Raw genomic sequence first — 21,195 nt, 5'->3', positions numbered from 1 at the left:
CTAATTCATTCTCAAACGATGTCTTTGACGTCCCTTCTTTTGACTTTTTTGCTTCTTAGCAGAAATTTATTGAGCAATATCTTCGGAAACTTCACATACCATTTTGGTTTTTCCAGAAGAAACATGAGGCCTCCTATCAACAATCCAAATATCATACCACAACATAAGTTATTACAACAGCTTCCCATGTGAACCCGCTCATAAAAAATGAATCATCATCATCATCATGTTCAAGTGGTGATTCATTATTGTTTCCACATTCTTTTGACAGTGGAAATCCATATAAATCACAATTTCCACAATATGAATCATTTGGAAATGTATTGAACTGTTTCCCAATAGGAATGCACCCAGCTAGATGATTGTACGAAAGGTTTAACACCTCAAGAAATGTCAAATTCGACAATGGACCTGGAATTTCTCCGATGAGTTTGTTCCATTAGATATCTAATGCTTCGAGTCTGCAAGAATATGACCATGAAAAATATTGTGAGACAGGTTGAGTAAGACAAGTGAGCTCAGACTTCCAATGGAATTTGGAATATCTCCTTCAAACCTGTTGCTTGATAGATCAACACTCGTCATAATTGACGTGATTCTCATATCAAACTCATTACCTTTTATCATCAAACTAACATGGTAAAGGTACCGTGTGTGAGTCCTATTGCTAGCTCGTGTAATTCCTATTTTTTCTTCATCCACATCCATCATACCTCTGAAACTTTTGAAAAGATTAGATGGCAAAGTTCCTAATAACAGATAGTATTAAATAAATAGTATTAAATAATATTAGTATTTACTGTGTACTAATCCTAGTCCTATTAGGATTAGTACTCCTTCCTATATCTCCTATATGTATCTCCCATGTATTCCTTTATTAGGTTAACACTTTAATACAATCAATATTCCTTCATGGTATCAAGAGCCAGAAAACCTAGATCTTCTTTTCTCTAGGTTTTTTCTCTCTTTAGGGCACCGATCGTTCCCTCTCTTCTCTTGGGCGGCGGCAGCCATGACAACCAAGGTGGATCCTCTCGATTCACTTCCTTCTGGCGTTAAACTCCTTCTCAAGCATCTTCATGCCCTGATTCCTGAAAAATTATCAGACATAAATTACCCTACATGGAAAATCACCGTTCTTACAGCCCTTGAGGCCAATTACCTTCTCAAATACGTCAATGGAAGCACAGAACCTCCACCGGCAGTCATCACCGCCACGAACAAATCAGAAAAAACCAATTCGGCCCATGCCGCCTGGAAAGTCGTGGATGTCCAGATCCGATCATGTTTGATTGCGGTCATCTCTCCCACGGTTCAAAAACACGTCCGATCCTACACAACTGCTTCAGCCATGTGGACGGCCCTTGCAACACGCTATGCATCAATTTCCCACTCTCATATTTTTTAATTGCGTGATCGTCTCCACACAATTACCAAAGGCATGAAAACTATGGCGGAGTATTTAGATGAGGTCTCCACCATCATCACAGCCCTCAACACCGTGAACAAAATCATTCCCGAAAAAGATCTTGTCATGTGCGTCGTTCGGGGGCTCCCATCAGCTTACTCCTCCATTAAACAGGCGGTTTGCATCAGTCCAACGCCCGTTGACCTGGCTACTCTCTCCTCGTGGCTAAAAAGTGAAGAAATCAACGTGGATCTAGAGAGCAAACTTCTTCTCCGAGAAGCCGTTGTTATAGAGCCGGCCACCGCCCTCACCGCAAGCCAAAACTATCGTGGGGGGCGTGGTGGCGGCCGGTAGGGGAGTCGCGGCGGCTACGGCAGAAACGGCGGAGGCCGCGGGTGCGGCGGTCGGCAGGGCAGTCGTCCGCCGTACGACGGTCTGCAGCACGGTAGCAACAACAGCCTGCACTCCTTCGGCAGCGGCGGGCAGTCATCTTCTAGCGGCGGGCAGGGCACTTACGAGCGGGATTGTCCAGCTTGTCAAATCTGTCAGAAAATAGGACACAACGCTGTTCGTTGCTGGTTCCGGTATGAGGAGAGCCAAAATAGTGATAACCGTGCCAATTATGCATCTCAAGTCGGCCCCTCCTCTGAATGGCTGTTGGATACTAGGGACAACATGCACGTTACTTCTGATCTATCCAAGCTTAACGCTCCAAATCCATATCATGTCTCCAATGGTATTACTGTTGGCAATGGTGAGTCCCTTAATATTTCTCACACTGGCACGGGTACCATTAAAACCCCCACCGCTATCTTTCACCTAGGTAACCTTACCCACGTCCCTTCTATTAAAACCAATCTCCTTTCAGTTCACCAATTCACAAAAGATAATAATTGCTCACTCTTGTTCACCTCTAATGATTATTAGATCCTAGAAAATACTACCAAGAGGGTGATTTTTCAGGGCCCCTGTGAGCATGGTCTGTACGTTCTTCCTGGCACAAGTTCGTCTGCCCACCCAGTTTCAGAAAGCGTTCATGTGGCTCCGGTGTCTCTTTCGGCTGATGGCCACAGTCTGTGTTGGCACAGTCGTCTGGGTCACCCGTCTACTCAAATAATAAATTCTTTAATGTCTCAATTAGGTTTTTCTTCCATTCATGTAAACAATTGTGACTCCTGTTCAATTGCTAAATCTCATAAATTACCTTTTACTCTATCTGAGAAGCGTACAACTGCACCTTTTCAACTTATTCATTCTGACCTATGGGGTCCTACTGTTGTTCCTTCATTTGCTGGTTTTCGCTATTATATTTGTTTTGTGGATGATTTTACAAAATACACTTGGTTGTACCCACTAAAACACAAATCACAGGCATACACCACCTTTGTCACTTTTGAAAAAATGGTCAAAATACAATTCAATTCTCATGTTAAACTTTTTCGAAGTGACAATGGAAAGGAATATGTAAATAACATCTTTGGCCAGTTTTTGCAATCCCTGGGAATTATACATCAATCCTCCTGTCCATACACTCCCGAACAGAATGGGGTGGCTGAGCGTAAGCATCGCCATCTCATTGAAACAGTGGTTACTCTTCTACACCAATCTCATCTTCCTGTCTCCTTTTGGGTAGAAGCTCTAGCCACCGCAAACTACCTCATTAAGAGAATGCCCAGCCACACCCTCTCCAACAAATCACCCTATCAACTCCTTTACCAAGAACTTCCCAATTATATCAACCTCCGCGTCTTTGGGTGTCTTTCCTATCCTTGGCTACGCCCTCATATTACTCACAAATTACAACCCCGATCCCGTCCTTGTATATTTTTGGGCTATCATCCTACCTCCAAGGGTTATCGCTGTCTTGACCCACAAACTCATAAAGTCTACATATCTCGTCATGTCAAATTTGTCGAAAATGAGTTTCCCTACGAGTCTATTTCCTCCTCCACAAATACATCATTCATTGGTGTCCTTCCCCTTTTTTTCAACATACTCACAGGGTCCCTCACCACCTTCCCCCACACCTCCACCCACTACCCAACCACCCCTCATCACCCCTTTGACCGTCACCCACAATACACCCGCAACCACCATCCACACTCACAACCAACCCAAACCACCTCATACCCACAACATCTCCAGCCGGATCCGTTTTGGGTCCTTCTCGGCCACCCCCGACTCACCACCGCCCGTGCGACCCCCCAATACTCATCCCATGTTAACCCGTGGCAAAGCCGGTATATTTAAACCCAAAACCTTTCAGGCTATCATACTACCAAATACACCCCTTCCCGATAGTGAACCAACAACCTACTCTGTTGCCTCAAAAAATGCTTATTGGCGTCATGCTATGAATGACGAGTTTAAGGCTTTGACTGATCAGAAAACTTGGGTTCTTGTACCTAAGCCTCATGGGCGGCACCCAGTGGGCTGTAAATGGGTGTACAAAATTAAACACAATGCAGATGGCAGTATTTCCAGGTACAAGGCTCATTTGGTTGTTAAAGGCTACAATCAGGAGTATGGGCTTGATTACTCTGAGACATTCAGTCCTGTTATTCGGCAGGAAACCATTCGCCTGGTACTGTCACTCGCCGTGCGCAACAATTGGCTCATCAATCAGTTGGATGTTTCCAATGCTTTTCTTCATGGAATACTTGATGAAACTATCTACATGACACAACCATCGGGCTATGTTGATCCCCGCTTCCCTCAACATGTTTGCAAACTCCAGAAGTCTCTGTATGGGCTCAAGCAAGCCCCCCGTGCTTTGTACACACGTCTGAAAACGTTCCTCTAGGGACTCGGCTTCACATGTTGCATACACGACACGAGTCTGTTTACTCGACATTCAGCACACGGTACAGTCATTCTTCTTGTCTATGTAGATGATATCATTACTACAGGTTCTACTGCAGCTCTCATTCAGGATGTCACTCGAGCTATGCATACTACCTTCAAAATGAAAGACCTTGACCCGTTACATTATTTTCTAGGAATGGAGGTTTCTCGGACAGACAACGGCTTGTTTCTTCATCAGTCAAAATATGCTCGAGATCTGTTGCAGAAAGTTGGACTGGAAAAATGCACCAGTCAACCAACACCGATGGCAGTCTCTTCGTCTACGAATGGAGCCGACGCCCCTTTTTTCGATATCACCCACTTCCGCAGCCTCATTGGGGCTCTACAGTATCTGGCCATTACCCGTCCTGACATCCAGTTTGCTGTCAACCGAGTTGCTCAGCGCATGCATCAACCAAGTGAACATGATTACCATTGTCTAAAACGCATTCTCAGGTACATTTTTGGCACTGTTGGTCGTGGTTTACTCATTCGACCCGGGAACTTGGAGCTTTGGGGATTCTCAGATTCAGATTGGGCGAATGATAAAAATGACAGAAAATCTACATCGGGGTTTTTCGTTTTTTTGGGGCCAAACCTGATCTCCTGGTGTACAAAAAAACAACCCAAGGTCTCTCGATCCTCGACTGAAGCTGAATACCGCGCCCTTGCTCTTCTCGTTGCTGAGACCATGTGGGTCACATATATTCTTTGCGAACTTCGCGCCACTCACACTGTTCCTGCTCTCTATTGTGACAACAAATCAACCATCTGTGTGGCCAAGAATTCTGTCCTACACACCAGAATGAAGCATGTTGATACCGATTGTCTCTTTGTTCGCGATGAAGTTCAGGCCGGCACCATGACTGTGCAGTATGTACCCACTGAAGAACAACCGGCTGATATTCTCACCAAGCCTAACCCGAGCCGACAGCACGATTACCTCAGTTCCAAGCTTCCGTTTGCTTCCGCTCAGCTCAGCTTGATGGGGGGGATAATAACAGATAGTATTAATAAATAGTATTAAATAATATTAGTATTTACTGTGTACTAATCCTAGTTCTATTAGGATTAGTACTCCTTAATCCTAGTCCTATTAGGGTTAATACTCCTTCCTATATCTCCTATATATATCTCCCATGTATTCCTTTATTAGGTTAACACTTTAATACAATCAATATTCCTTCAGTTCCAGTGAACCCATTAAAGGAAAGGTCTAGGATCCGTAACTCAGGAAATGGAAATTTGGACTCCAAATAATCAATTGGACCATGAAAGAGGTTTGATTTAAGAACCAGAACTTGTAGGTATGGAAGTTTCTCCAGCCGAATAGGGAACGTGTCATTTATCTTGTTATTCCCCAAATCAAGAGCTACCAAGCTTGTACAGTTGAGCAAGGGTCGTGGGACTTAACCCCCCAATTGATTGTCATATACACCAAGATATTGTCACCCTGTAGGTAAGAATCTGGGTATCTCGCCATGATAATTGTTCATTCGCAAGTCTATAATAAAAATGCGTCTACTGGAGTTACCCAAACATCCTGGGATTGAACCACTGAAATTGTTCTGAGCCAAAATGAGGACATGAAGGTTAATCAAGTCACAAATAGATTGATGCAAAGGCCCTTGAAGAAAATTGTTTTCCAAATTAAGCGACAACAAAAACGTTGAACACCATACTTGTTTTTCAAAGCCTGTGAGGAAGTTATGAGAGATATCTAGCGTACCCATGATTATGGATGATAACATCCAATCAGGGATTTTGCCATGCAGCTTGTTGTGTGACAGATAAACATTTAAGTGTCTTGAGGAACTTGATCTGTTCTTGAGCTCATTTGGCAATTTCCCAGTTAATTGATTGGCTTCAACAGATAACAAAAACAAGGATGGAAGATGGAATAACCAATGGGGTGCTGCGCCAGTGAAACAATTAAACGACAAATCAAGGATTCGTAGCTCTTGAAATCCGCTTATATTATTGCCATGATCTCCAAGAATCTTCTTCCGACCTATTAGGTAAGTGGCCCAGTTAGTGAATTGTTTTGCAACTCTAACAATTGAAAAAGGCGTGTCAAGGTTGCAATTGAATAAGGGAATGGGCAGTGAAATTGTTGGTATGAAAAGTTAAAAAAGATAACTCTGAAAAATTGGCGTAGATGTCTGGAATTGACCCTTCAAAAATTTTTGAAGAGAGAGATATGTCACTAAGTTTGTTCAGCTTTCCTATAGTTGAGGGAACATTTCTAGTGAAGCTGTTACATGAAAGCATCAACACTATGATTGCACTGAGGTTGCCAATGGATTCTGGAATCGAGCCTCGAAAATGGTTGGAAGAGAGATCTAAAGTAATGAGTTTGTTTGATTTGAGATAGTTGAGGGAACGTTACTAGTGAAGCTGTTACCTGGAAGTCTCAACTCGGTGATTGCAGTGAGGTTGCCAATGGATTCTGGAATCGAGCCTCGAAACTCGTTGATAGATAGATCTAAACGAACAAGTTTGTTTAATTTTGAGATAGTTGAGAGAACATTAGCAGTGAAGTGGTTATGTGAAAGTATCAACTCTGTGATTGCAGTGAGGTTGCCAATATATTATGGAATCGAACCAGATAAATGGCAATTCAAGAGGTCCAAATGCCAAAGAGATTGGAGTTACCAACCGCATCAGGCACCTTCCCAAAAATACAGTAAGGGAGAAGTCCAACTCTAAAATACTTTTACTGAAACTCCAATTAAAATTAGGCAAAGTGCCTGTTAATAAAGGATTTGATCCCAATCTCAGAACTTGCAAGTTTGGTGGATGAAAAATCTGAGAATTACTTATGTTCCCAAACATGTTGGTTCCTTCGAGACTTAAGTACCTAAGGGAAGAAGTGAAATTCTTAGGCAACTCAAATGATGCATATCAACATAATCAAACAACAGTACCCCTCTAAGTTGGTTAAGTTGTGCAGCAAACTTGTGAATGTTGTTCGGCCAACTTGGATGTAATAGCAGGAGAGATCAAGTGAAATCAACTTAGACAACTTGCATAACCCTGGTGGAATCATCCGAAAGATTTAATTGAGACGCGTCAAACTAGTGAGTTCACTAATGCTATTTCCAAGTGGAAACTCATTAAAGGCAAGGTTGAGTCTACCAAGTTTTTTGAGGGTGATGTTTGCATTGATGGTTCCCCTAAGACAGCTCAAAGAAAGATGACATGACCCGTAAATTCATTACAAGTAACACCATCCCATTCACAACAATCTCCTGTAACATCCCAGGACAAATTCTTGGTTCGGGCCTTGTTTTCACAGAGCACTGAATTTGAATCAACTCTGAGTCCTTGCCTAAATTGAAGCAAATAGAAAGCTTCATCGCGAGCTGTCCCAGCATATGTAAGCTGAGATTGTTGGGAAAAAATTGAATAGAAACAGAAAGCTATTAGCAATTGTTGGTACTCCATTGCATATATCTAACTACAAAATTAGCTTGTTGTGTATATATATATATAGTGTGTGATAGAAAAACTTCTTTATGAAGTCAAACGACTTTACTAACAGTCATACAATTTTAATATTTTTAATTAGAAAATTGCCACTAATGAGATAGAAAAAGTTTCCTCCAGTGAAATTACATAGTAGTAGCAAAGAACAGGTGCAATCAGGGATTTCAAATGAGTTGTTAGGGGGTAATTTACGTGTAGTATAATATAAGAAATCAAGTTCGAGTATTAGTCCGCCCAACCTATGTCTAGTTTAGTAAAACAGTAGACAATAAAAGTTTGTTCCTTGTAATTACTATAAGATTTCTATATAATTTTTTTTTAAACAAAATGAATTTTATAATAGAAAAATGTGTATATTTTACTCACTTAATATAAATATTTGTAAATGATTTAAATACAACTACTATATGTATAAAAAATTATTTATAAAAATTAAGTAATTAAAAGAGGAGTGTGACCCCAAATTAAAGCTGAACAATCCGACAATCATATCAAATAGTTTTAAAAAAGTGTATCACTTTGATACGTAGATTTCACATGAGAAATTATTTGTGAAGATGTCATATAATGTTTGAAGAGAATATATAAATAATTATCAATATCTATTACATTATTATAACAACACAGTAAATGTACAACTTAGATTACATTATATTCACCCCACAAATATTTGAAAACAAGATGAAATAATAGCTCTTTAAAATATAACTCCTGCAAAAATAAAGGGAATATATCTTTTCTATTTTTTCAAAAGTTCCTCCTTTAAACTCGCACAACTTTACACCCAGTGAGACATTTAATATTTTTAAAAATTGAATGTGTTTATCTTTTCAATTAGAAAATTGCCTAACTTATGAAATAGTAGTCATTATTTAATAACTATAACAAAAAAGTTTCTTCTATTGAAATTACATGGAAGTAGCAAATTTTCAATTTTGTGCATGTATGTATATAGTAAAAGTTTATTATATGTTTATAAAAAGTACTAGTTTCAGACACGTGCGTGTATTCCATGTTATTTTTTATATTCATTATAACAATTAGAATTCTACATGTACATGCATGTAACGAATAACAAAATGCGACAATTACTAATAAAATTATAAAATCGTGACAAAAAATCAAATGAGAAATCTTATTTTAATGTATAAATTTATCAAAAAAACTCTAAATTTAGAACTTTAGATAGTAATTAGCCAATTTGCATTATATATAGTCACAAAAGATTAACTTTGGCCTAAATAAGAATACAATTAAAACAATCATAAATTTATGGAAAATCAATTAGAGAAGTTTAATCACAATAACATCAAATGAGATATCTTATTTTAATGTATAAAATTTATCAACAAATGTAAATTTAGAACTTTTGATAGTAATTAGCCAATTTACATTATATATAGTCACAAAAGATTAACTTTAGCCTAAATAAAAATACATGAAAAATCAAATTAAAGAAGTTTAATAGAGAGAAAACACATATACAAAATAAACAAAGAAAAAAACATGCGACAACATACACATTCTTTTGAAGGCTCTAGTCATAACAATATGTATATGGAAAAAGAAATACAAAATCTATATATATTTTTTTGAAATTTTTGTAGACACTTCTTCCATAAACAATTATAATTCAAGAGACTTCTCCATTTAGTTTAAGTATGAATCAAATAAAACAATAATGACATAAGCGGCACTATTTAAACTATAGAATGAAAAAAATAACCTTAGTTAGGATACTCATGAAACAAATAAATATGTATATGGAATAAAAATAGGATAATTAGATGGTGTAAGTTATGAAGATATATATTATTCCTTATCACAATGAAAAGAAAAAATACAATAACTGCAACTATTATTCAAAATAATAGTAGTAATTAAAGTTGCATCAAGTAATTTGTCAAAACTATTATCTATGAAACATTGCAAATCTTTAGTGAGCATTGATTATGGATTTTATATATTGATTTAACTCAATGGTCTCATAATAAAATAATTTATGTTTTAGTATAAAGAAAAATATTTAAAAAATTGGAACTATTTTAGTCGTTAAAAGGGTAGAAATGCCTAATATTTATTTATGAATATTGTCTTTCAATTTTTTGACTTTAACCAATTTTTTTAATATTTAGTGTGACATATAGAATGATTACTATTTATATATAAATATTTTATAATATTTTGATTTAACAAAGGATAAAATGATAATCCAATTTTATACTGTGTTGTTTAAATTTTTTTTACCCTTCAACCAAAAAAAGCTCCATAGGAAAAAAAGGGACAAATACAATGAGATCTTATCACACAGCGTAATATAACACCAAAAGATTGAAGAGAAGACACCATATCAGAAAGAAAATTTATGCATTAGGATTTTATCATATATGGCCAAAAAGAACATACACAATGAAATTATTTTATACAATGACAGGAAATCAAAGAAATATAAAAAATATTATGAACAACATATATCAAAATTGTAGTCCACCTTACTTTTTTTTTCTATTAATAGACCGATATATTATTTAAATATAACAAAAAATCATTTAATATAAAAGAAAGAATAATATAATTAACAAAACTAAAACGGAAAGTAACAAAGGAAAATGTTAGCTAAATTGTGACTTACTCTTTCAATAATACGTTCATCTAAATGTCAAAATAGCACTTCCAAATGTATTAGAACCATATTGTGTCATCATATAGTTTCATGTAATAGAGAAGACCAAGAAAATTTTCAAAAAAAGGGTTGGAATATGAATTCTTGTACTTTTGAATGCTCTTGATTTGTGTTGTTATTTTCTTTCTCCATGTCTTAAATATCTAAACATTTTAATAATATGTGGAAGATGAAAATAATTCAAGTTAATTAGAAAGGCTGAAGTAACATGAAATGAAGTTTAAAAAAATCATCTTTTCATTTACCATATTCATTGTAATTAATGTAAGTTAAGTAGTGTCTTCAAAATTTAAAGCTGAAAAAACCTTTCAACTTCAGTAATTAAGTGATGCATGAATAAATAGGAGTAATAAAAAGACTTTAGAAAATCTCATCCTTTGTTTTACTTATTGAAAGTCATTGATTGGATAAATTAAAAGTTTCTCCATAATTTTAAATACTTAAGAAAATTAAATAGAAGAATATGATACATACATATCATTGTGTAATTAAAATATTTATATTTAACTAAACAATAAATTAAATTTTCATTTAGTAAAAGGGCAAAATAGTAATTCAACTTTTCACTATAGAGCTTCCCACTTATAATAATATATGATTGAGATGTACGTAAACCCAATTATTATTGTATATTATATTAAAATTTGTATTATAGAAATTCATAAACTTCAAAACATGGATCTACTTGTGCTAATAACATCATTTTTTATATATTCTATATAAACTTGAAAAAGCAATTGAAAACTTTCCTCCTTGTAGTCCATCTTTAAATACATACAGTGTGATGAATAATACATTATTGTATGTTGACCCAAGTCAATTTCCTCCTTTATTAAGTCACACACTTAACTACCACTAATACAATTTTAATATATTTTTAAAAAAAACTTAACGCCCACTAATGCCACTTTCATATTTTTTCCAAAAGTATATGCGTTTATCTTTCTAAAAATTAAGAAAATTGCCCACTCGATTAACAAGCATAGGAAAGGTTTCTTCTGATGAAATTACATAATATGGTACCAAAGAATAGGTACAACCAGGTGGATTAAGCTGAATTTGAGAATATTTAAATGAGTGATTATTGATCCGCTTAAATATTACTTGGGCTAAAGTGAAATGCTAAAATGAACTAAAAACTAAGAGAAAATTATGCGGATAAATAAATATATATTAGTTGATTAACTAATAAAGCGCTAGCTTGAATTAGTTATTGCTCACAACTTAATTTTAGTTGTAATTACATCGCTTATACGCACACAATTACATGATAAATATACAAATACAATTAGCCTCTCTCGCTCGCCTCTCTCCTATTAGTGTTCCATATATTAGTATCTCATTAGTGATTTAGTTTCTATTATAATTAGGTGAAGATAACAATCCATTATTAGTAGTTGATTCTTTCCTTGTTTGTAGTTTGCTCTCTTTTATAACACATACATATTAATAAAATGATATACTTCTCTCCAACAGCAAAATTTATATGGTATCCAGAGCCTAAAAGCTTTATAACATTTTCTTTTTTGAGAATTTGTGTCTTTTCCTCTGCCAACTAACAATGGTTTCAATTGAGAACACCTCAACCTCATCTCCTGTATCTGTACCAAATTCTTCCACAATTCTCACCATGAATAGCAATGAACAGTTGATCAACATCAATGTTGTTGCTCAGGCACCTCTAAAGCTCGACAATACAAACTACCAATCATGGACATACCAGTGGGAAACCATCCTCACTGCATATGATTTTCTCCATTTTATTGAACAACCACTAAGTTCAACAACCACTCCTTTTCACCAACGACAATACCATCTCATTCGGAGTGTCATTGTTGCTTCTTTATCATCTGATATTGTTCCATTAGTCATTGATGTCAAATCTTCCTATGCTCTCTGGCAAAATCTGGCAGCAACCTATGCGAAGCCATCACGTGCTCGTATCATGAGTCTTAGAGAGTCTCTAAGCAACTTGAAAAGGGTATATCTCTATTACTTCATATTTACATAGCCGAATATGACACTATGACTGCAGCTTTACGTGCTCGAGAAACTCCAGTGACATTTGAAGAACTTCATGAGAAGCTTCTTGATTTTGAGCGTAAACTCATTCGCTCATCTTCCTCTACCACAGTACCGATAACAACAAATTTGGCTGCTAAACCAGTACTTCAAAACAATCGCTCTCGGCCCACTCATGCTTCACGTACTGGAAACGACTTGAATCCTACATATAGGTCCGCTTCTAACAATTTTGGTGCTCAACCTGTTGGTCGATACACCAACAGGAATCATCCTCGTGTTACTTGCCAACTGTGTGACAAGCCCGGTCATCATGTGAAGCAGTGCCGAAAATTATTGGCAATTCTCTCTCTAATCAATGGATCTGGATTAGATGGACATACAAGAAATAATGCTCCGTCTCAAACACAATAGCCACGTGCTAACTATGCAACTCACAACACCAACAATGATGAAAATTGGCTTGTTGATTATGGTGCCTCGCATCACGTCACACAGGATCTTCACAATCTATTCCTTCACTCAGATTATGATGGCCCTGAAGACATTATGCTCAGTGATGGTACAGAACACAAAATCACTCATACAGAATCTGCCTCTTTATCTTCATCTTCTCGGCCTTTAACTTTATCCAATGTTTTATGTGTGCTTAAGATGAAAAAGAAGTTTATATGTCTCAACCTCTTGGATTTGTGAATGAGACATATCCCACTCATGTTTGTCGGCTTCACAAAGCAATTTATGGGCTTAAACAAGCTCCGCGAGCATGGTATGAGTAACTCAAATCCTATCTTATTTCATATGGATTTTTCCACTCTCAGTCAAATCACTGCTCGTTTATATATTCTAAATCTGGAGTTATGCTCTATCAAATCTTATCTTATTTCATATGGATTTTTCCACTCTCAGTCAAATCACTGCTCGTTTATATATTGTAAATCTGGAGTTATGCTCTATCTCATTGTCTATGTTGATGATCTAATTATTACGGGTAATCATCAAAGTTCGGTGGAAGGATTTATTAGGTGTCTTGCTAATTGATTAATATTTTATATCTTAGTATCTCATTAGTGATTTAGTTTCTATTATAATTAGGTAAAGAATCACAATCCCTTAGTAGTTGATTCTTTCGTTGTTTGTAGTTTGCTCTCTTGTATAAATACACATACATATTAATAAAATGATATACTTGTCTCCAACAATAAAATTATATCTCCTTCCTCTCCCAGTCTCGCTCACCACATATACAAATACATATGTATATCAGTAACATATATAGAATTATTTGACAGATATACAAATACAATTTGTCTCTCTCCACTCTCTGCCCTCTCTCAGTCGCCTCTCCTCTATGTACCAATCTCTCTCGCTAGATATACAAATACATATGTGGTAACCAATTACATATTACAATTTGACAAATACACATATACAATTCACCTCTTTTTATTTTCTGCCCTTTCTCGCTCGCCTCTCTCATATAACTACGAGCCATGATTAGCAAACTATAGCCGTTTGGGGCTATTAGATGGGCCACCGGGCCAATTTAAACATGCTCCTTTATTAAAATAAAAGGCACCCAATTTCCTTCGATACTACCCCTTTCTGCAGCAAAAGAATTGAGCTTTGCGATTTCAAAGTAGATAGCATTTAATGTTCTACCACTTTTAAGGTTTTAGTTACTACATTTATCTTGAATGAACTTTTATGGAGTATCTCATTTTGTTGTCGTCACAACAATAATAGTAACAACAGACATACTCAATGAAATTCTTAGATGGTAAGCAAAATTTACCACTTGACTCATCTTGCTGTGTTAATTGGCATAATTTGTTGATTACATATTTGTGGTAATTTTTTTCTCTTTTTATATGTATAAAGATATATCCTCATCTAGGATTTTTGGTACTCCATTTTTTAGGTTTGTTGGCTTAATTTGAATTTGTTGATAGGGTTTAGCGTTTCTGTTTTTAGAATAAATGGTCCCAAATAGAGCGAGACAGATAATAGATAAAAGTGGATTCATATTGCTGAACAATATAATACGATACATTATGAAACAATATAATACGATAACAGAGTATAGAGGTTGCTATGTCTAAAGCTAATTTCTTATTTGACACAAAACTATAGAATAAACTGTAACTTATTGTGTATTTGGCAAGCATGGGCATAAAGTGATGAAACAGATGCATCCACTGATAGACTTGTCCGACTTTAATTTCCTGCAACCTTTCTGCAGTGACAAGTTGAGAAGCAAAGGACTTAATGAGTTTTTGAATATTTAGGAAAAAATAACAAAGTTATCCAATAAACAGCTACAGGAAATTTTGTTTTGATGCATATATATATATACCTGCTATATTGCTAATTCATCGTGGACCACGTCTTTGACGTCTCTTCTTTTGCCTTGTCCCCTTCTTAGCACTAATTTGTTGAGCAATATCTTCAGCAAAGTTCACATACCATTTTGGTTTTCCCAATAGAAACATGAGGCCGCCTATCAACAATCCAAATATCATACCACAACCATAACCTATTACAACTGCTTCCCATGTGAACCCGCTCATAAAAAATGAATCATCATCTTCGTGTTCAAGTGGTGACTCATTATTGTTTCCACATTCCTTTGACAGTGGAAATCCACATAATCCAGGATTTCCACAGTATGAATCATTTGGAAATGTATTGAACTGTTTCCCAATAGGAATGCGCCCAGCCAGATGATTGTACGAAAGGTTTAACACCTCAAGAAATGTCAAACTCGACAATGGACCTGGAATTTCTCCGATGAGTCTGTTCCATGAGATATCTAATGCTTCGAGCTGCTGCAACTTTGTAAATTCTGCAGGAATATGACCATGGAAAATGTTGTGAGACAAGTTGAGTAAGACAAGTGAGCTCAGACTTCCAATGGAATTTGGAATATCTCCTTCAAACCTGTTGCTTGATAGATCAACACTCGTCATGATTGGCGTGATTCTCATATTAAACTCATTACCTTTTATCATCAAACTAACATGGTAAAGATAACCTCTGAGAGTCCTTTTAGTAACTTGAGTAATTCCTGTTTTTTTTTCATTCACATCCATCATACCTCTGAAACTTTTGAAAAACTTAGATGGCAAAGTTCCTGTGAACCCATTGCAGGAAAGGTCAAAGATTCGTAACTCAGGAAATGGAAATTCGGACTCGAAATCACCAATTGGACCGTGAAAGAGATTTGATTTCAGAATCAGAACTCGTAGGTATGGAAATTTCTCCAGCCATATGGGGAACGTGTCATTTAACTTGTTGTTCCCCAAATCAATAGCTTCCAAGCTTGTATAGTTAACCAAGGATCGGGGGACTTGTCCCGTCAATTGATTGCCATATAAACCAAGATACTCTAACCGTGTAGGTAAGAATCTTGGTATCTCTCCATGAAATTTGTTCATTCGCAAGTCTAAAATATAAATGAGACTTTTGGAGTTACCCAAACAATCTGGGATTGAACCACTGAAATTGTTCTGAGCCAAAATGAGGATTTCAAGCATAACCATGTCACAAAAGGACTGATACAAAGACCCTTGAAGAAAATTGTTTTCCAGATTAAGGTATCGTAAGCTTCCTGAGGGCCATACTTGTATTACAAAGCCTGTGAGGAAGTTATGAGAGAGATCCAGTCTACCCAATCTTGGAGAAAACATCCAATCAGGAATTTCACCTTGCAGGTTGTTGTATGAAAGATTAATATCTGAGTATTCTACATAATTGCTCTTGAGCTCATTTGGCAATTTCCCGGTTAATTGATTGTGTTGAACATATAAATTATATAAGGATGGAAGATGGAATAACCAAGAGGGTGCTGCGCCAGTGAAACAATTAAATGACAAATCGAGCACTGTCAGCTCCTGAAATCCGCTTATATTAGAGGGAAGTGGTCTAGTTAGCGAATTGTTTTGCAAGTATAATGTTGCAAGGCGTGTCAAGGTTGTAATGGAATATGGGAGGGGGCCAGTGAAATTGTTAGTGTGAAAACCTAAAAATGATAGCTCTGAAATGTTGGCAAAGATGTCTGGAATCGAACCTCCAAAATTATTGGAAGAGAGAGATAAGTCGCTAAGTTTGTTCATCTTTTGGATAGTTGAGGGAACATTTCCTGTGAAGCTGTTATATGAAAGATCCAGCACTGTGATTGCAGTGAGGTTGCCAATAGATTCTGGAATCGATCCTCGAAAATGGTTGGAAGAGAGATCTAAGTATACGAGTTTGTTTAATTGTGAGATAGTTGAGGGAACATTACCAGTAAAGTTGTTACGTGTAAGTATCAACTCTCTGATTGTAGTGAGGTTGCCAAGGGATACTGGAATCGAGCCGGATAAATGGCAATTACGGAGGTTCAAACGCCAAAGAGAATGGAGATTAGCAATTGAACCAGGTAGCTTCCCAAAAATACCAGTATTAGAGAAGTCCAACTCTAAAACACTTTCACTGAAATTCCAACGGTAATTCGGCAAAGTGCCTGTTAATAAAGGATTATTTCCCAATCTCAGCACTTGCAAGTTTGGTAGATGAAAAATCTCAGACTCACCTATGTTCCCAAACATGTTGGTGTCTCCAAGACTTAAGTACCTAAGGGAAGAAGAAAGGTTCTTAGGTAACTCACTTATGTTCCCAAAAACGTCCACGTTGTCAAGCAACAGTACCTCCAAATTGGTTAAGTCTTGAAGCAAACTTCTGAACGTTGTTAAACCAAATTGTAATTTAGTGTGCCAGGAGAGGTCAAGTGAAACCAATTTAGACAAGTTTGTTAATCCTGCTGGGATCTGCATCATATTTCCAGAATGCGAAAGATTGAGATGCGTCAAACTACTGAGTTGACTAATGCTATTTCCAAGTGGAAAGTCACTCAACTCGTTGTATGCAAGGTTGAGTCTTTGAAGATGACCAAGTTTTTTGAGGGTGCTGTTAGCATCGATGGTTCCCCTAAGACAGCTCGAAGAAAGATCGAGGCCTATGACATGACCTGTAAATACATTGCAAGTAACACCACCCCATTCACAACAATCTCTTGTAGCATTCCAGGACAAAGTCTTGGCTTCGGCCTCACTGTCACAACCATAGAAATAAGCATGTGGATCAACGGTGAGGCCTTGCTTAAGTTGAAGCAAATAAAAAGCTTCATCACGCGCACAGAGATGTTTCCCAGCATATGTAAGCTGAGATTGATGGACAAAAAGTATAAGAAGAGAGTGGAAACAGAAAGCCACTATCAATTTTTGGTACTCCATCGGATATATCTAGCTAGCTAGGAACTTGTACTCCATATGTATAAATAACAAAGTGATCTTAAAGCATTATTGTTATTGACCCAAGTCAATTTCCTCCTTTATCAAGTCACACAACTTTAATACCACTAATACAATTTTAATATTTTTGTTTTCAAAAACTCTACTTTACTACCACTAATACAATTTTAATATTTTTTTTTTCAAAAACTTTACTTAACTACCACTACTACAATTTTAATATTTTTTTTCAAAAACTTTACTTAACTACCACTACTACAATTTTAATATTTTTTCCAAAAGTGTACGTATTTATCTTTGTAAAATGAAAATTGCCAACTCCTTTAACGACCATAGAAAAAGTTTCTTCTAATGAAATTACATAGTAATAGCAAAAAATAACAAAAACGGATTTTGATTGAGTGAAAAGTATTTTTTCATCCTTAAATAAAGGTTTAGGTTTAAATATCCTTGGGTAAAAAGTCGTTTTTGTTAGGGAACATTCTTTTTCTATGTTAGGGGGACATTTTTTTCCTAAACGAATTACAAAGAAAACACAAGCAAATTGAACGTACAATCGGTAGGTCATATGACTTTGATGGCAAACCTTTTCATTAGATTACAAATTCATTGCCAGCCAAGCCATTTATAAGTAATGGTTTTTTTGCAGGGCAGAGCTCCCTTGTAGACATTTTGTTACGATATAATAGAGAAACTGAAAAGGGTCAAATATACCGCTTGTTATACTTTCGAGCTAAATATATCCTTATAATTAATTGAGACGGTAAGGATTAAAAGAACCATTCAATTAAAAAAATTTAGCCCGAAAGTATAATGAGAGGAGTATATTTAGCCCAAAAGTATAAGGGAGGGGTACAATGTCGTTTCCAGAGTTTGGTATCGTTACAACAATTTTGATCAAAATTTGAATATATTTCAGACTTTTTTCTGTAAATTTTATGTACTAAAAGATATATTCTTTTGGCTTATTTTTGCCAAAGAATCTTGGACTTTTGCTGAGTTTCCGGCCCACAGAGAACATGAGCCTTATATTTGCCTCTGGCATTTCCTTTTTGCACTAACAAAAACGCGTCATTTGCGGGAAGGTAAATTTGCATGTTGCGGCGGTCACCAACCTCTGCAATCAGTTGCCACGGTATTTCCAAATCCGCCCCAAAAACGTTCGCCGCTACCAGTTTACCGAAGTTGTTTTCCTGGCTGCTGCAATATTTTAGCGGCGGTTAAAACCCCCGCAACATGTCATGTTTTAAGTTAATTATTTTAGTAGTTGTGGGGTATAAAACCCCTGCAATATGCTTTTTTAGTGGGGGTTAAAACCTACCTAGCTTTGTATTTTATTTATGTATTTATAATTCGTAAGAACTGATTGATAAGACATTTTATTATTCAAATTGCTTTCGTATTGGTAACTTTGTACAGTACACACAAGACTATAACGTAATGAACTTTGGTACATTAACACAAAACAATATAACATAATGAGTCTCAAACATATATTTCAATTAGCAAACACAAACATTAGTATCTACTAAATCCATTACAACCATTATCATAAAGGATCTATACATTGAATGTTATTTGGATTACTTCAATCCGAGGATCTTCTCGCATTCAGACGTAAAATGGATCCATAAGCTGCATCACTTGGCTACAAAAAGAATTTAAGTTATGATTAATCAAAAGGACCACTATTAAATCATATTCAGTTCCCAATTTAACACCATGCCATACATTCTGGATAATTCAAGTTGTTGTACATGTTCCTTTATGAGTTGATTTTCTTTCTTGAGATCAGAATTAATTTTTTTAAGATCAATATATTCAAATTTTAAACTGGTCAAGGAAGTCAGTAATTGATCTCTATTCTCATTCAACTCTTGAAGATTATCCATGAGAGTTAGAATAAACAAAGAAAAATTATTCATTCAATTCAATAAATTAATTTTTATTTGTTAGGAAGACATCATAACAGTAGTTGTAATAGTTGTACTCTATATTAGAGTCCATGCTTTTAGTTTATCTCATAAAGAGTTTGTATTCAACTATATAATAATCAAATTTCTAAAATATTTATAAAATTTTTATGTCGTATTGTGAAGACTCAAGTCTCATAAAGAGAGTTCCCTCAGTTATCAGTATCACCTAGTAAACCCCTTTCAAGAATTTTTGCCATGCAAGAAATAAAAAGACTACTTTAAAGATGTTTCAGTTTTTATTGTTCATAGTTTTTAATTTATACTTCTTTTTTTAATCATTTCTAATGACAAACAAAGATAACCATATTGACTTTATTTAATATAGGTTTTAATGATGAGCATGTTATCTTAGATTTGACTAAAGACATTTTGTAATTTGTATTAGATCTGCCAATATGTATCTTTTTGTACTTCTATAAATAAGCTACTTTCAGATCATTAATGAACAAAAAGATCAAGTGCCCATTTTCATGTCTTGTGCAACATTGCTAGATATATATATATATATATAATAATAGTAATTACCTCTACTTTTCTTAACTAAAAGTTCCTAAAGTATTTATAGGAAACAGAATGTATGGTAATAAGAGTTCTTTTTGGAGAAATTATAATAATAACTATTGCTTCTTCCCAAACATATTCAGATTAACGGTATTAATTTTTACCTCTTCATTGAAACTCATCTCATGAAATCGATAGGATTCATCATGAATTAACAAGTTTTACGCTTGATAGAATTGGTAATTCTACTACAAGAATAAAAAAATCGATGTTTTGATGATAGACAAGAAATGCAAACAATTGTAGTAGCAAATTGACGCAGCCAAGCAATAGAATTATTTGTCACAGTAGCAAAATGACGCAGCCACGCAGTCAAGCAATAGAATTATTTGTCAAAGCCAAAATTTAATATATTGAAGATACAAGTTGATACAAATAAGAAAATCTTAATATATTTTATTAAGGAAGGAAGTTGTATATAATAAGGATTGTACTATAAAAAGTAAAATCAGTAATCCTTGTTTAAATACAATTACAATTTCCTTACCTTATCTGATAAGGATTCAAGGAAAAAGAAAACTCTATAAGAAGAGGACAATTGCAGATGAAGAGGTCACGACTACACATAGAGAGAAAAGTGAGAATTATTCATTGAGTAGAAGTATTCAAGATATATAGGTTTGCTAAGTTCAAGAAGTTTTTGAGTTAGAAAGTCTTGAACGTGTAAAACTATTTTCTTGTTTCATTCTTAGTGTTAGTTACGATTCTTTGTACAAGAAGTAGGTTTGACTTCTTGTAGAGTTGAGTTTTGGTGAGGTTTATAACAAAAGGTGGGTTTGACCTTTTGGAGAGTAGAAGTAGTCGATTATAGTTAATCGAGAGTTGTAGTAGTGGTGATGTTTTTGATTATTGAGTTGTAATCATAAAATTATCAAGTTGAATTAATAAAACGGGGGTTTTCCTTCCTTGATTGAGGAAGAT

At 35.6% G+C, this 21,195-nt stretch overlaps 1 protein-coding gene and 1 pseudogene across 1 annotated transcript; both read right to left on the bottom strand.

The window, feature by feature from the left end:
* LOC101250415 (receptor-like protein Cf-9) lies at positions 1–7,699 on the bottom strand (annotated as a pseudogene).
* Positions 7,700–14,453: 6,754 nt separating this feature from the next.
* LOC101250701 (receptor-like protein Cf-9) lies at positions 14,454–17,795 on the bottom strand. The gene is made up of 2 exons (XM_004240765.4): positions 14,803–17,795; positions 14,454–14,682 (listed from the first exon to the last, which is right to left on the bottom strand). Exon 1 carries the CDS (start codon positions 17,717–17,719, stop codon positions 14,819–14,821), a length of 2,901 nt encoding a protein of 966 aa, XP_004240813.2. The 5' UTR covers positions 17,720–17,795; the 3' UTR covers positions 14,454–14,682; positions 14,803–14,818.
* Between the last annotated feature and the right edge of the window lie 3,400 nt (positions 17,796–21,195).

The sequence above is a fragment of the Solanum lycopersicum genome, chromosome 6 (genome assembly GCF_036512215.1).
Source record: "Solanum lycopersicum chromosome 6, SLM_r2.1".
NCBI lineage: Eukaryota > Viridiplantae > Streptophyta > Magnoliopsida > Solanales > Solanaceae > Solanum > Solanum lycopersicum.
The sequence above is the reverse complement of the archived record's forward strand: the minus strand, read 5'-3'. Positions and strand labels throughout refer to the sequence as shown.

Excerpts from the sequence above, each read along its gene's own strand:
- LOC101250701 (XM_004240765.4), bottom strand. The coding sequence starts at position 17,719 with ATGGAGTACCAAAAATTGATAGTGGCTTTCTGTTTCCACTCTCTTCTT.